The sequence below is a fragment of the Clupea harengus genome, chromosome 9, assembly GCF_900700415.2.
Source record: "Clupea harengus chromosome 9, Ch_v2.0.2, whole genome shotgun sequence".
NCBI classification, from domain to species: Eukaryota; Metazoa; Chordata; class Actinopteri; order Clupeiformes; family Clupeidae; genus Clupea; species Clupea harengus.
In genome coordinates, this window is record NC_045160.1 from 18864422 (window position 1) to 18881620 (window position 17199).

General features: G+C 42.9%; 1 protein-coding gene across 1 annotated transcript in view; it reads left to right on the forward strand.

Moving 5' to 3' along the window:
* The window catches only part of dhx36 (DEAH (Asp-Glu-Ala-His) box polypeptide 36), a 33653-nt gene that overhangs the window by 5542 nt on the left and 10912 nt on the right, over positions 1-17199 (forward strand). The window contains exons 9-16 of the mRNA XM_012832752.3: positions 346-427; positions 1284-1424; positions 1836-1941; positions 4209-4296; positions 8143-8198; positions 8299-8363; positions 15035-15178; positions 16539-16656. Coding sequence (XP_012688206.2) covers positions 346-427; positions 1284-1424; positions 1836-1941; positions 4209-4296; positions 8143-8198; positions 8299-8363; positions 15035-15178; positions 16539-16656 — 800 coding nt within the window. The remainder of the gene's footprint in view (positions 1-345; positions 428-1283; positions 1425-1835; positions 1942-4208; positions 4297-8142; positions 8199-8298; positions 8364-15034; positions 15179-16538; positions 16657-17199) is intronic.

Here is a 17199-nt window from a genome sequence, read left to right on the forward strand (position 1 = left end):
CACGATCCCAGTCAGTGTAGTAACTCATGCTTGACATGTTCTCCATTTGGAAGGCAGCAATTGAGAATTTCCACAGTAGCCAATCAACAAATTGATATAGCTTCCAAAGAAAATGGACACTTGTACCCAGCCATGAGATTTCTCCCTGCTTCAAAGCAAGTTTTGTTTAACATTTTTAAAAGCCCACTTAATCTCCTGGTCTGCTGTTTCCTCACACATATGATTACACAGTGCTTCACATTTTGTAGGATGCACAGCCAACTAGCTGAAGTGTTACAGAAACATGATTGTGTTTATCAGCTTGCTATCAAGACCTCTGACTTCCTTTGCCCTCCCCCCCTGAAGGTAACTGCCCAATGGTTCATATTCCTGGCTTCACATACCCAGTCCAGGAGTACCTGCTGGAGGACGTGCTGGAGATGCTCAGGTAAGTTCCACTGGACGGCATTTGCTTCGCCCAGCCAACCACATGTGGGCTGTGCATATCCTCAGCAGCATACATTGATTGATCAGACATTTATTGTATAGCGACAGTCACTCCAAACCTCCTTAGACTACTTGAAATAAAGCACCGGAAAGGAAAAATGGCTGAGTGACTGGTATGTGGGTGGGTGGGAGGGTTTTGGCGTCACCGTACAAAGGTTGTCGGGTCAGATATTTTCCTCCTTTTGCCTTGATCTGGTAAAGTTATGTAGCTTATTGCACACAATGAATACAGACTATAAACTCTTTTTGAATAGTGTTTTATTAATCATAAACTCTACTCTGTGCTGTATGCTCATGTGTTAGGGCTGTATAGTCTGTCATTTGCTGGGCAAGGGTTAACAATCCTCTGCTACTGTTAAACAATCACACTTCACATCTTCTTGTGGAAAATGCATCTTTAGTTTTATGGTTGTAGGTGTTTTTTCGAAGAAATTCAACAGCCTTATTTGTCTTTAGTTTAATGGTTGTACCGGTAGTAGTTTCTATTAGAACAAATAAGACATAAAGGACTAGACTACATATGAAATAATCATTCCATGTTTACATTTGGATTTTACAGAGAGATGGTTATTACTTTGTGCTGCTTAGCTATTAACATGCACAAGATCTGAGATTTTCTAAAGAAAGGGAATCTCATGGATAAAGATGAACTAGCATGTGCTAATTGAAGTGTGAAGTGTGATTGGTGAAGTTGTGTGGCCCTCTTCAGTCAATTTCCTCATCGCACATACTCACTGTGCAAGCTGTGTTCATTCCCAGACTGGGCCTCTCTGTGTTTTGCGTGTGTGTCTCCTTAGATACCAGCCTCAGAAAAAGGAGCGCAGGCCCAGGTGGAAGCGGGGCTTCATGCAGGGCCAAGTGTCCCGCCCAGAGAAGGAGCAGAAGGAGGCCGAGTACCGGGAGAGCTGGCCCTGCTACGCACGCACCCTCAGGGATAAGTCAGTCACAGACCCCCTCTCACTTCCACCCGACACACACAGCAGAGCTCAAACTCTCTGGCCTTTCTGATAAGGATATCACATTTATGAGGATGGTTGAGAAAGATTGGTGTCAGTGTCAGAATCATGTTGGCGGCACCATTGTTCATTTAACCAAACATCATTGAAGATGATTTTGTATTTCATGTTGCCATTAACATCATGAAATGTTTTCAAATGTTTGACTAGTGTTGTTTGTTCTATCAGCAGTACATTAACTTTTCTGACACCATCTGGACTGTGGAAATGTTGTTGTTCACAGTGGACTGTAGTTGTAGCTCATGAAATAAAAACAAAGTGGGTTGTAGCTGAGCTTCCTAAAAAGGTTTATGAGCACCAATGCTGACTCTCGTGATTGACTGTGATTGGCAGGTTCTCAGACAGCACCATTGACGTGATGGAGATGATGGATGACGATGACAAAATCGACCTGGAATTGATCGTGGAACTCATTAGACATATTGTGATGAAAGAGGATGTGAGTACTGAGTGTGTGTTTGTCTCTCTGTGTCTCTGTGTGTGTCTGTGTCAAGTGTGTTTGTGTCTCTGTGTCTCTGTGTGTATGTGTTTTTGTCTCCTACATGCTCACCCTGAGTGTAAATGATGGCTGTGTGTGAGAGGGAGTGAGTGAACAGAGACAGAAGGGGTGTAGTGGGGGTGAGGACTGCCACAGCAGGAGCTTATTGGCAACTAGATGGTTGTTAATAGGAGAGCTTAACAGATGATACGCGTGTGATCTGCCTATCTGCCTTTCTCTCTCTCTCGCTCTTTCTCTCTCTCTCTATTCCTGCCAGTCCTCTCCTCTCTTCGGCAGCACCCTTCTTCTTCCTCCCTTTCCTTTATTCTACTGCTCCCTCCCTCCTCTTCCTCCCACTCTTTGATCAGTGGTGCTCGTTCTTATCTGTGAGGAGATTCCGGGGCTTACGGGTGTCTGCTCCGACGTTACGCCCTGCCTTAATGAAGATGCACTGCAGGCCTCCCCTGGGCGAAGCGAGGCAAGGCTGTCCCATCCCCTGCCAGAGCACTGCAGCTGTGCAGATGCCACTTCATCTCATTAGCTGAACCGACGCCAGGCCTGCTGCTTCTGCCCTTATTGGATGGAAGCCCAGAGTACTGTACCCTTGAGAGTAGTCTCTCTCTGTAAGATAGACTTATTTATATGAATCGGGAATGAGTTGTCTACCCTCTACACTGCAGACATTATACGACTATTTTAGCACTATGTCTGTGCTCAGTGTCTAAATTTCAAGAGCTTTGCGATATAGTGTTTTGTGTGTGTTCACTTTTCTCCTCCTCTGGTGTAATCAGATAGACAGAGTCTGTCTTGGCAGCGCTTGAAGTCTTGCCTTTAAGGGGCCATTTGTCATTTCATTGTTTAAGTAAGATGCGTGTTGGGGAAACGTTTTTATGTTCAGCAAGGAAGAGGGTGTGTGAGTGTGTTAATGTGGCTTCAGTGCGATGTAAAATGAATTAGCCATTCTTGTGTGCACGTGTTTGTGAATGGAGCACCCTTGTGTGCATAAGGAAAGGCGGCCAGGTGAAGGCCGAGTCTTTGTTGAGGAGATTGTACGTGGGCGGGCGCTCTTTCGCACAATCGCCAAAAGGGCCCTCACGAGACTCTCTGCCAGCCTTTTATCTTCCTCTTGATCTCGCCAGCTTTCACCCCCTCGGCCGCCTGTCCCGACAGCGAGAGCAAGGTGTTGGCTGGAAGGAAGGTGTGAGGCAGGAGAAAGCAGGGACGCAGTGAGGAGGATGTTGTCCCCACGTCACACACCTCGTGGCCCTGGGGGGGATGATGTATGTTGTGGAAGCCACAGATTAATGGTCATTAATTAGGCATCGCATTTGGGAATTGTGTGCCTTTTAATGTCAGCCTGGCTCCACAAGGAAGAGGAAAGTGGGTCAGGAAGAGTACTGATGTGTGCACTAACATGCTCGTATATGTGAACACACACACACACACATACAGTACTTACTCATTCCCCTGCACATTCATCTACTCCTTTGTGGCTGTCACAGACATGAGCTTGTGATAGCTGTGTTTTAAATGTTGCACAGCATCTGGTCTAAAGTGAAGGATAAATTGAAAACAAGGCTGCCGTGTCCCTCAGCTCTCCGCTTTGTTTCTACACTCTCCATCCTCCGCCTTGTTCTCCCCCCCATCCCCCCGTACTTCTCCATTTCCCTTTCTCTCTCTCCCTCTCTCTCTCTCTCTCTCCCTGTCCACTACACTCTGCCTCCCTCCTCTCGACTGCGTGAGAGGTGCTCCCCTGTCTTAGTGAGGTCAGGTAGACGTCTGCGTGAAGGCTCCTGCACATATAAGAGGGCCGTTGCCCAGGAGAGGCAGTTTGTCTGTCTGCCCATTTGACTCACGTTGCCCTTTTGCTCTGAGTAATATTTTCCTCTCTCACTTTGAAGTGCACACGCGCAAATGCAGCCATTACGCGTGACACAAGTAGCAGCCCTGCTTTGTCATAGGGGGTTGTCAGACATCTCGAGCGCTACCTGAAAGTCTACAACATTTATTTCCGCAAAGGCTTTTACCCACGGCGAGTGCTGTACAGGTATACATTTTAGCAGGTTCTATATTAGAGGCTGATTGAGAATATATGCTGTCTTGTTGTTGTGTGTCTGTAAGAGAGACAGAGAAGCAGAGTTAGTGAGTGATTGAGTGAGCATGTCTGGGTGTGTCTGTGTGTTTTAATGCATGCTTGAACCTCATAATGTAGTGTTTGTGTGTTTCAGGATGGGGCCATTCTGGTCTTCCTGCCTGGCTGGGACAACATTAGTGGTCTTAATGACCTTCTCATGGCTCAGCAGATGTTCAAGTCAGGTACACACACACACACACACACACACACACACACACACACACACACACACACACACACACACACACAACAAATAAACCTTTGCACACCAGTTGTCAAGTTATAAATCATACCTCAATTATGATGTACCTGAATACAGATATGTTATTCAGGCAAGTACAAATAATGTGATGGAAAGAAATATTTGTTTTTCCTGAATTTGCTCTTTGTTATTCATGAAAAAATTCAGCTCCATGATTGACATGTCTGTGCGTCAGCCGTTTTGTTTCTTCAAATTGATCTTTGTCAATGGCCGCAAGCTAAATATGCCAATTCTCTTTGCAACGTAGGGCTTACATTAACTTGTTGTTTCATTCACTACACATTATTGAAAAGTGATCGTTGTATTCTGTAGTCCCTCCCACCTAATCGGTTCACAGCAGGCAGCAGGCTGAGAGCTCACCGCTCCCGGCTATCACTCAGGGAAAGCTAGCAAAACAAATGCCTTGTGAAGCAGCTGGTTTTCATTCAAACCGCAGCAACCTATACATCACCCATCATTTTTAGCTGTATGTGTTCATTTCCTCCATTCAAACCAACCCAGTTGAAATATTGGAGAAACTGATGTTTAACCTCGGATTTCAGTCAATATTCATCCAGTTAAGACGTAACATGCTGTGTGTATCAGCCATAGGTTTCATGGAATTTTGACTTGGCGTCAACTAATGCCCTACCAAGTATTTCATGGGTATTTAAACAAACATCAACAAGTTCAAGTGACAGCAATGCCTGTAACCAGCTATAAGGTCACCGAGGTCCACACTTCTGTATTTTTTTAGATCTAAAACAAAAAATGTAAGCTAAATACAACTAGTTAAAAAAAACAGCGTTTGAGAACTTGTCCCCCAAGACGAGTGCATGCTAAATTCTGTTTAGACACTATGTGTGGGAGAGTTGTGAGAGGGGGTATGAGCACAGCCCTTTGCGTCTTAAGACGCATGTTAGCAGCAGCTGGTAGCTTGTGTGTGAACTGGCAGCTGGCATAATGACACTATTCAATGCCCAGGCTCGTCGTCTCTGACGCAACATGTAGCCTAGGTATTATGCAGGTAGGCTAATGTGTTTTATTACCCTGCCCGCTGTGGCAAATATGATATTGCGTGTTTGGAATGGGGAGGTTGGACAGTGGGGTGACTCTCCTGGACGGTGTGTGTGTGTGTGTGTGTGTGTGTGTGTGTGTGTGTGTGTGTGTCGGATGCTTTAATTGACTGAAGGCTAATGGATAAAGAATCACGTCTGAGCTTGATTTTTGTAGGCCCCTATTTACTAGGCTGGTGGTGAAGTGTCCACTGTATTCTTGATCTGCCCTATTAACACTGGTTGAAGTTGCCCTGGGAGATTCTCTCAAGTTTGGTTTTGACTTCCAACAACGTAAACCCGATAGCAGCTGGTTTCCACCCAAGACATTTGCATATTTTAAGTACATTCATGAAAATTCAGCCAAGACATGTCTGTGCCCGCTTAAATTAGCTGTGTTATGCGGATCTAAAAATGTACACTCTCCTCGTCGCGGGAGGAGCTGTGAACAGCTGGGGGTGTCAAAAACTAGGGACTACAAGGGAAACTTGAACAGACACGGATAAAATTCCCTAATGGATACAATTGCAACAAACCCCCTGTTGATGCAACTATCGACCAGTATCATTTTCACCTCTCAGTATACAGCGATCACTTCTATCACCTCTTTCCAGTGAATAAATTTCTTATGCAAGTTAAAACATTTTATGTGAAGTTTAAGCGTTAATTTGCATTAAATAATTTGATGGAAACTCAGTTAGTATTGTGACAACTAGGGGTGTAAAAAAGAACCGATACGTATCGTTATCCGTTTTTAGCGTGTAAGATACGACTACATCGATTCGAAGTCCTGTATCGGTATTAAAATGACATGAACCGGTCTTTGCCCGATTTAAATGTTATTAACCGGTTCACAAGCGCTTGTCTCTCCGTTAAATTGCTACACAAAACCTGTTGCATTGAATCTGTCAGAACATTGACAGCCTGTCATTGGCCAAAACCTGCATAGCATAAGCCAATCAGGCTGTATTCTCACAAATAACGCACCGAGGTACATGGAGGTATAATATAGACCTGGAGAGAATGACAGATTACAACTCCCATTCATTTCAATGGCCAATGCTATGCTAGCTATGCTATTCATTTCAATTGCCAATGCTATGCTAGCTATGCTATTCATTTCAATGGCCAATGCTATGCTAGCTACGATTTTCATTTCAATGGCCAATGCTATGCTAGCTACGCTATTCATTTCAATGGCCAATGCTATGCTAGCTCCTTGATTGCGTTGATTGCGTGAGAACTACAGACATCCTCGGATTTAAATAATTATAATAATAATAAAAAGGGGAATATTTGTATCATTAACAATTAAGTTTAACATTTATAGTCATGATTCCGAGACCGAGCCATCGTGATGTCCTAACATAAATAAAAGCACTATACGAACACTGCAAATGGCAGTGAATAAATAAATAAGCACTAAACTCAATCGTGTGGATATAGCCATAGTGGAATAGAATGGACACATCTACAATCTGCAACAGTACCTCCACTTCTGCACCGGTGAAATTAGGTCTGGGTTTACCGGTGCTGGCTTTGACATGATTTTGATCAGTCTGAAGTTGCTTTTGCGTTGCCTGTGGAGTGTGCACACATTGCAATAGCATGCCCTTATAAGGAGCTGGCGGGGCGTTTCTGTATGCAAGTTCATGTGCATGAGAAAACGAGTTCAATTAAAGAATCAGTGCACAGCTAAGAAAACTTTGGCGGTTTAAGAACACATTTCCAGGCGTTCATGAATCCGGCGGAGGTCTTTTCTGAGGTTGGTCTTTCGAAGTTGGTAAGAAAATATTTAAGAAGACACTTAAGAAAATGTTCGAGAATGAGGTCCATTGTTTCCTCACAACGCAGTGTTTTCATTTATTGAACTGCATCGAATCGCATTGAATCGAATCGCATCGAATCGAATCGCATCGAATCGCACTGAATCGTACTGAATCGTTTTTTTATCAACATGCATCTTTTCTTGTATCGTATCGTGCCCATGTATCGAGATACGAATCGGATTGTCTTTTTCATGAAAGATTCACATCCGTAGTGACAACATTATATTGTGCTCTTGTTGTGACAGGGCATGCGTTTTACACTACTTCTGGTTAAAGTGTGCTTGAATAAAAAATGAATGAATAAAAATGCGGTAGTTCTGGTAATTTGTCGTTTAGCCTGGTACAGATTCCGTTTCAGTGCAAACAAAGAATGCAAGATTGGACTGGTTTGGTTACTGAGTATGCTACAGTTGCGATACTGGGTGTCTGGCCTGTCATTCAGTTCAGCAGTAGGTTATAAAGAATGTGTAGGTTAGTGATGAGCCAAAAGTCCTGCCTTCTCACTTTTGCTGAGCCCTGTCAGAAAATAATTTTTGGTATGGACATACATCTCATATTCATTATATGCCAGTATTAAATCGGTTTGGTGTTTTAAAGGCATTCATTGCATTGCCAATGACTATTAGGTTAGAAAATACAACAATTGCCAGTGACTTTCTGTATAAACAACGCACCCTGCCTGTCTTTCGAACATAGATATAAAAGCAGATCATTCCATTGGTTGTAAAGATGCATTTACCTCTAGTATAGATGTCCTGCAGAAGTAGCTGTCTGTGGTAGATTTTTTTAAATGTCAATCAGAAGGCATCTAGGTTGCCAGTTAGAAACCCTGTAGCATGTCAAGTGAAAATCTATCTTTTGTCAGTATCTGATAACATGGATGACATTTGTGCTTTTTTCCAGATAAGTTTGTGATAATTCCACTCCATTCTCTCATGCCCACGGTCAACCAGACAATGGTGAGTCCTTCCTCCCCCCTCTATGCACCTCTTCTCCCCCAGAAACTACTGAGCGCCCTGCAGAATTTCATGGATTAAAATATGATCTTTCCCCACTCAGGTCTTCAAAAGACCTCCACCTGGAGTCCGGAAGATTGTGATAGCCACTAACATTGCTGAAACCAGGTGAATATGTGAATATGTTGTTATGTTATGATGTGATGTGAGAAGGTGTTCTCCTGGGTAAATGTTGAAATACTGATACTGGCTGGTTCTGGTTCTTGTAGCATGATGCACATATGTAAGAGAAGTCAAACAGAGAAAACTAAATAGACACAGTATGGTGAAACAATACAGCTGATTAATATACAGAATATAAATATCAAGTGTGATCAAATTATAATAAAAATAAATTAAATAAATAAACAAGTAATATAAAGAGTAGTAGATCCAAAAAACAAATAGTAATATCACCTACGTATCACCAATATCACCTATGTATTCCCAATATCACTTGCGTAATGTGTAAGTAGTGGACATGGAATGTCCTTTTGTCACAGACATCGGTGTGCAGGAAGGGCTCTCTTTGGTCTAAGATTAAAGTGGGCTTTCAAATCCATTTTAAAAGCAAATACTTTTACTGTTCATTCAGGGAAATAAGTCAAAACCGCAAATGAGGATGCCATTTCAGAACATGTAGTGTACTGTGTTTGTGTACTGTGTTTGGGTATGAAACCCATAGCTGACGTCCTTCCTGTGAGTGGTGAAGCAGGGGTGTGATTCATTTTGTCGGTCACATGGAGCGAAGCTGTTTGACAGGCCCGTCATGTTTCGGGGTTAATTATCACATCCGAGAGCTCTGTCAGCACTCAGTGCTGGGCACACAGCATGGCTAATGAGTCTACAGCAAACGCCTTTAAACAGGCTCCAGCAACCTCACCCAAAATACACACAACACTTCCACTGCGCTTCACATCCAAACTGATGGGCTTTCATGCCCACTGATGGGCTTATTTATAGCTCCCTGTGTGTGCGTGTGCGTGTGCGTGTGCGTGTGCGTGTGCGTGCGTGTGCGTGAGTGCGTGTGTGTTAGAGTCTTCATTTGCCTTTGAACTAAACATATGTCCCTGACATTGGCAATAAGTATCTGTAATGCAATAGCAGAGGTTCTCTCTCTCTCTCTATCTCTGTCTCTCTCTCCGTCTCTCTCTCCGTCTCTCTCAATTTTCAATTTCAATTCAAGTGTTTTATTGGCATGACAAATCACGGATGGACAAAAAGGAATCTAAGAAATAAAATCAAAATGTCTATGTGTAACCTTACGTAACCTCAAACCTACAGAAAACAAACACAGATATTAGAGGGGGAATAAGCTAGTGGCCCTCAGGTAACGACATAATTGAATATATTTTGCTGCCAAAGCTGCTGAAGGTCTCTCTTCTGAGAGGAGAGCCATGTTTTTCTTTTCATTTTTGTGAAGGTCGTCAAAGTTTGGGTGGATGCTTTTAAATTGACAGAACAGAGGTTTTCTTATTTCTGTGTGAAGAAGAAAGTGCTCCTCTGTCTCAGCCTGGCAGTGACCACATGTTCTGTCCTCTTTAGCCAGCCAGGTGTCCCTATGTCTACCTGTTTCCACTGTAAGGTTGTTGTCATTGAGCCTGTACTTGGTCAGGAGATGCCCCAGTTTCGTATCTCTGACAGAGGAGATCTCTGTCCATGTATACTCTCTTTTTAGGGTCAGATTTTAAGTTAATTCTACTTTGACTGGTAGTTTGGCTTCTCCAATGTTCTAAATAGTCTTCTTTTGCTTGTCTGATGATTTTATTGACACAGATTGATGGTTTGGGAGTAGCATTGGTCTGAGCGTGTTGTGTATCAGTTTTAGTCATTGAGTTAGTGAGCTTCAGCACCAGCTGGCTCAGAGGACTCTTCTGGGTTGGGTTCCTGGGTTTTTAATGCCTCACACTGGAGTGTATTTTTGAGACTAGACTTCAGATGCATCCAGAGTTTTAGAGTTTGTTTTTCAGTAGATAAAGCCCTTGGATAACAGCCTAAGTCTGCCCTGTTGTTGGGTATTTTTGTTTGGACTGTCAATATAGATCGACAGAATTTGGCATGAGGGCTTCCGTTGGATGCTGGTCCTGCATACTGAGCGGACCTCAGACCTCACGGCCATATGGTGCAACAGGCTGTATTATGCTGTCAGATCATGAGCACCAGATTGTGACTGGCATATTTATATAGTAAAGTTTGGATAACATAGAGAGCTCTTTAGGTTTCTTTTCTTATCTTCAAGTGCATTCACGGCTGTGCTGAAACTTCCTGATGCAGTACCGAGGTATACCGAGGCTTATTCTTATTCAAATTTGTATTAATTTATTTTTGATGTTTATGTATAGATACTTGATTCCTATTCCTACTACCTTGCTGCTATGACAACTGAACGGGATTAAAAAAAGTTTATCTTATCTTAAACTGCACTGCGTGCTCTAGGAAGGTGCTAGCTAGACTGAACATGTGTCTGTGTTCCTGACATCTGGGCTTGTTTTGGAAAATCAAGATTTTTGTTTTCATAAGATTACCTGCCAGGGCCCAGGTCTGTAGTGCAGTACTTCTCCAGCAGGTCCAGTCTGCATAGAGCAGGACTTTGACCTCTGCGTCTTGAAGGGCGAGTCCAGGGGCTGCAGAGTGTTCCAACTGCACCTCATTAATACAGATATTGAACAGTGTTGGACTCCGGCTGCAGTCTTGTCTCAGTCCACATCTCTGTGTAAAGAGCTCTGATTTATCTGTCCATTTTTAGTGTGCATTTATTGTTCGTATACATTGATTTAATCACATCATATACTCTACCCTCTAGAGTCTAGACCACTTTCTAAAAGTGTGTAATATAATACTGTGTGCCAAATAGGATCAAATGCTTTTAAGAAAATCAACACAGCAAGCAAATATTTCTCCATTTTTGTGTCTTTTTTTATGTTTACTGATAAGGGTGTGTAGGGTAAATATGGTCTGTGAATATGAAATATGAGTAAATATGATCAGTGGTTTGAGGGAAAGACTATTTGATTCTTACTCTTAGCATTGTGTTTGTAAAGGAAGGTTTGAACTCTGTCAATTAAAATGCTACTAAATGCCTCCCCCAGATTAATGCTCTCACAGATAATTATTGGGGTCCAATTTGTGTTGAATTTGTTTTCACTTTTAGGAATTGGGGTAATAACTCAATTATTCCAGATATCAGGAAAACAGTTTAAGAAGTTTAAGAGTTCAAGAAGAGTTTAATTGTTCACTTGCCAAGTCTTCACTTGAAATGGGGTGGTCAAGTGGATTTTGGTTGTTTTTAAATATAGATTCGAAATTGTGTAGTTTTTTCTTTGATCTGGTTCTGATTTTGTTTTTGTTGATTGTATTTCACTGTAAAAGTTTTGAAAATGTGCAATCCAAAAATTTCCATTTTAAATGGGTTCTTCTTTTTAAAACACAAAGTAATCCACACTAAACTGATTTTGCTGATCTTCAATTTCGTATAGTGTTTGTTGGAGTAGTTTTGCTTTCTTTTTCTGATTGTTGTAGCTTTTTAGAGTTTTACAATATTGCAGTCTTAAGTCTTTGTTTTGTGGATGGAGGCCTTTGTTTTCTCCTGATATTTTTAATTCTGTGTCAAACCATTTCCCATATCTTTGTATTTTGGCTGTCTTTCTGGCCAGCTATTTTTGCGGAAAATCAGTTTCAGCTCATAAACGGACATGTTGATGATACTTTTTTGTCATTAGGGAATGATTTATTTGTAAAGGTATTTGATTAGTTCATTCAGGTTTTTTTAGGGCTTGAATAAATTTTTCTGTGCTGTCTGTAGCCCATCTGTAGGTCAGATTGAGCTTGTGCAGCTTACTGGGTTTCATATGTGTGTTACAGCCCATTCATTTTCAGACATATATTTAATTGGTTATGGTCTGAGAAGGGAGTTTGCTTTCTGATATATATATAGTATGAGGAGGTCCATGTCAGTGATTGTGTAATTCGCTACACTATTTACCCGAGCTGAAGAATATGTAAACCTCATATACAGTGGGGAAAATAAGTATTTGAACCCCTGCCGATTTTGCAAGTTTGACCACTTGCAAAGAAATGTGTGATCTATAATTGTAATAGTAGGTGTATTTTAACAGTGAGAAACAGAATATCAACAAAAAAATCCAGAAAACTGCATTTTATAACATTTATGACTTAATTTGCATTTGATGCAGAAAATAAGTATTTGAACCCCTAGCGAAACATGACTTAGTACTTGGTGGAATAACCCTTGTTGGCAAGCACAGACGTCAGACTTTTCTTGTAGTTGGTCACCAGGTTTACACACATCTCAGGAGGGATTTTGGTCCACTCCTCTTTGCAGATCCTCTCCAAATCCTTAAGGTTGCGTTTTCAATGGGAGGGAATGAGGGAATGAGGTTCAAGCCCAATATTCCACGTTACATGGCCCCATCCATAGTCCCCTCGATGCAGTGGAGTCGTTCTGTACCTCTGGCAGAGAAACAGCCCCAAAGCATAATGTTTCCACCTCTATGCTTGATGGTGGGGATGGTGTCATATTCAGCATTCTTCCCCCTCCAAACGCGGCAAGTCGAGTTGATGCCAAAGAGCTTGATTTTGGTCTCATCTGACCACATCCTGTCTCCCAATCCTCCTTAGAATCATTTAAGTGTTCATTGGCAAACTTCAGACGGCCCTGTACATGTGCTTCCTTGAGCAGGGGGACCTTGCGAGTGCTGCAGTACTTCAAACCATTACGGCGTAGTGTGTTGCCAATGGTTTTCTTGGTGACTGTGGTCCCAGCTGCCTTGAGATCATTGACAAGCTCCCCCTGTGTAGTTCTGGGGTTATTGTGCACCTTCCGGATGATCACCTATACCGCACGAGGGGATATCTTGCATGGAGCCCCAGACCTAGAGCGATTGACAGTTGTTTGGTGTTGCTTCCATTAACGAATAATCGCACCAATAGTTGTCTGCTTCTCACCAAGCTGCTTGCCGATGGTTTTGTAACCAATTCCAGCCTTGTGCAGGTCTACAATCTTATCTCTGACGTCCTTGGTCAACTCTTTGGTCTTGCCCATGGTGGTGAGGTTGAAGGTGTGAAGTATGATTCTTTGGACTGGTTTCTTTTATACACGTCACCAGTTGAGATCAGGTGTACCTTGTTAGGCCTAATGAGGACTAATCTGTGTGCTTCTTGGGCACATAACTGGTCATTGGGAGCCAGAATTCTTGCTGATTGCTTGGGGGTTCAAATACTTATTTTCTGCATCAAATACAAATAAAGTCATAAATGTTATAAAATGCAGTTTTCTGGATTTGTTTGTTGATATTCTATTTCTCACTGTTAAAATACACCTACCATTACAATTATAGATCACACATTTCTTTGCAAGTGGCCAAACTTGCGAAATCGGCAGGGGTTCAAATACTTATTTTCCCCACTGTATGTCTTTGTGTGTGTTCAACTCACTGTTTGAGATGACCGGCACATAGCTTGTGAAACAGGTGTTTGATTTCTCCCAGCTCAGAGGGTTGGTGGGCTGCAGGAGGGGGTTGGGCCTCAGCTGCAGCATAACTCTGATGCCTCTGTGGCTGCTGGGAGAGGAGGCTCTCTCCCTTCTGCTTACTGCTGGGCTGGGGAGTTGCCATGTAATGAGGTAGTGTATATGATTGCAATGAGGTAGTGTATATGATTGCAATGAGGTAGTATATATGATTGCAATGAGGTCGTGTATATGCTTGTAATGAGGTAGTGTATATGCTTGCAATGAGGTAGTGTATATGCTTGCAATGAGGTAGTGTATATGCTTGTTTTGAGGGGGGAGGCCAGTTGGTGAAGGCGCTGCCTTGCATATAAGGTGGGGGAGGGTAGCGGATAAGGTAGGGAGGATGGGGTTGTGAGTTGGTTGGATTCTGTCCTAGGGCCACATTTTTGAGAGTTCTGGCAAAGATTCTGCCTCCATCCTTGTGAAGATGAAGTCCATCATACGGCTCTCATGGACCAGTGGAGGGGGTGATGGGCTACATGGACATCCGGCAGAGCAGAGCAGCTTCTGGTTAGCTCTGCACTGATGTCATGGATGATGTGCTTAGGGATGTCCATATTTGGAAGCAGAGTAGAAATTATGATGTGGAATTTTGCAATATATTCAGTAGGTTAAAACTTCAAAAAAATAAGGCTAGTGCAATTTTGGTCCAAATAGAATTAATATAGATATATTAATATGTTGCTAGTACACACTCTTGCAATAGCTAGCTAACTAGCTAACCGTTAGATCATGAATCAACTCTTCCCTCATGCACAGATTCTTGAACCCTTCACCCAACCCACCTCCTAGTTGAAAGAAAATAATATATTTACAGTTCAATCCATGTAGCAAAAGGACAAAACAAAGTTACAGTGTCCATCCATTATTATATATAGCTACTATACACCCTATGCTCACTACCCGCATTTAATTTACAATTCTGCTGTTGGCTGTCTTTGTTTAAGTGGAATACATGAATGAATGTTGGGTTTTTATTTTAATTTACTGGATTTCTCTAATAAATGTAAACCTTAACTGCAAAATAATGTTTTGATCTGGAGCTCATCATGATCCCGATTGCAGTAATTGACACAGAACATACTCTTTCCCTCTCCCTCTCTCTCTCTCTCTCTCTGTCTCATCCTCTATCTTTTCGGCTGTTTAGAGGGCAGAAAAAAATATATATTTTCTGAATATATAACAAGATAATCACACAGGACACCCCAAATAAATGGATGTAATTTCATGCCTCCCCCCCTTCTTTTTTGTCTGTCTCTTTCCCTGTCAGTATCACTATAGACGACGTGGTGTATGTAATAGACGGTGGCAAGATTAAGGAGACGCACTTTGACACCCAGAACAACATCAGCACCATGACGCCGGAGTGGGTGAGCCTGGCGAATGCCAAGCAGAGGAAAGGTCGCGCTGGCAGGTACCACGACTCTCCCCCCTCCCTCCCTACCCTCCCCCCCCCCCCCCCCCCCCCCCCCGTCTGATCCCACTGTGGCTCGGCCCCTCTCTCCATTCTCCATTGTCTCAACTGTGTAGATAGGAAGAAGACAGAAAAGAGAAAATGGAGGTAAAATGTTCCTCTCATCTTTGGAGCCGTCACCATTCGCTAACATGACAGCCCTGTTCCATACGCTGTCATTGTGATGCAGGACAAAACCTTTTTATGGTGCTCTTTTCCTTTCCTCTGTCTCGCTCTTTTCTTCTCTTCTCTTCTTGTCCTCTGAGTGGGTGCATGCTCTTAAAGGCCCTGTCACTGTGACTTCCATCTGTGCTCCAGTCAGTGTTTCTGTAGCTTTAGTGCTTCTCTCTGTCTGTGTGCCTAAGCTGGGAATTGTTTGATAGACATGTGAAATGAGTGCTCCTGTTCCAGTCACATGTTTAAAGCTTTTATCCGCCGGCGATATTAAATAAGAAGAGGTGGGTGTGTGTGTGTGTGCGTGTATGTCTGTGTTCGCTGGAATGTGTGTGACAGGGTAAATTGCACTTCAGTTTGTTGCATATGTGTTGAAGCCTGATGGGGTTAGATGGATTAGGGTGACTCACATGTGAAGAGGATCCCAGATACATTCTTCAGCATTTGAATTGGAACAAGCTTCTCTCTTCTCTCTCTCTCTCTCCCCCCCCCCTCTCTCTCTCTCTCAGCAGGTCTCTTTCTCTGTTTATTTCTTTGTATTGACATTTCATTTTTTTTCCCTTTTCTACACTGTCTATGTCCTCTGTTGTTTGCTGGCAGTGCTGCTAATGACCAGACCTGCCAAAGAACTGCCTGCACTGTCACACATTTCCCCGTAGCTCCTCTCACTGATTCGCTCTGTCTCCACAGCAACGTGATGTGCTTGCATTATTCATGAGCTCGCTCAGACCCGCACCTGGAAGCTTCGCCCTCTCTCCATTTCTCTTCTATCGGATCCATTTCAAATCCCTCAGCTTGCGTTATTGCTCTGTCTTGCATTTTCATCTCCTACCATCTCTCTCTCTTGATGGGATTATATGTGTGTGTGTGTGTGTGTGTGTGTGTGTGTGTGTGTGTGTGTGTGTATGGTGTAGTTGTGATGCTCTGTTCCCTACACCATCACATTGGCTGTCCTTTCAGGCGAAGGTGTATAAAAGCATGAAGTAGAGATCTTTAGTAACTTGCTGTACACATGCCATCATGTTTTGTTGTTAGCTTTGGCCTGGAATATATCATAGAATCATAATATTAGCGTAGTGAACGTAGATATATAAATCATATAGGTGTGTGCTCACATGTATGCATGTGTCTGTCTGTGTGTTTGCAGGGTGTCTCCAGGAAAGTGCTACCACCTGTACAATGGCCTGCGGGCAAGCCTGCTGGACAGCTACCAGTTGCCCGAGATCCAGCGCACCCCACTGGAGGAACTGTGTCTCCAGATTAAGGTGTGGAACAGAGAGACAGCATCAGAACTCCTCCTGTCTCTTGCTTACAGCTTTAGAGGGACAGATTGTGTGTGTGTGTGTGTGTGTGTGTGTGTGTGTGAGTGTGAGAGAGAGAGAGGGATGGGGCTCTTAACACTACAGAGTCCGAGCCTGTTTTTCACTCTCTTAGGTAGTCTGCCATGCCTTGATATTTTTGTATATTTCACCTAACTAAAATCATTGAGTCAAAAGTGGCATGTATGATTATATTCTAGAAGACCCCCTCAATAATAACATGAGAGTGAAAGGATATCTCTCTAATAGTGGCCAATCACACCCTTAATGCGCACTCAGTGTTGTAGTCTCCCTCTTTCTCTCTCTCTCTCTCTCTCTCTCTCTCCCGCTCTCTCTCTTTCTGTATCTGTCTCTGTATATACACACACACACGCACACACACACACAAGCACACACACACACACACACCTCTCAAACACTCATGCTCTCTGTTCTGGGCTCTAATGGGGCCTAAGAGAACTGCATTAATGACCTAATGGATTAGCGTGT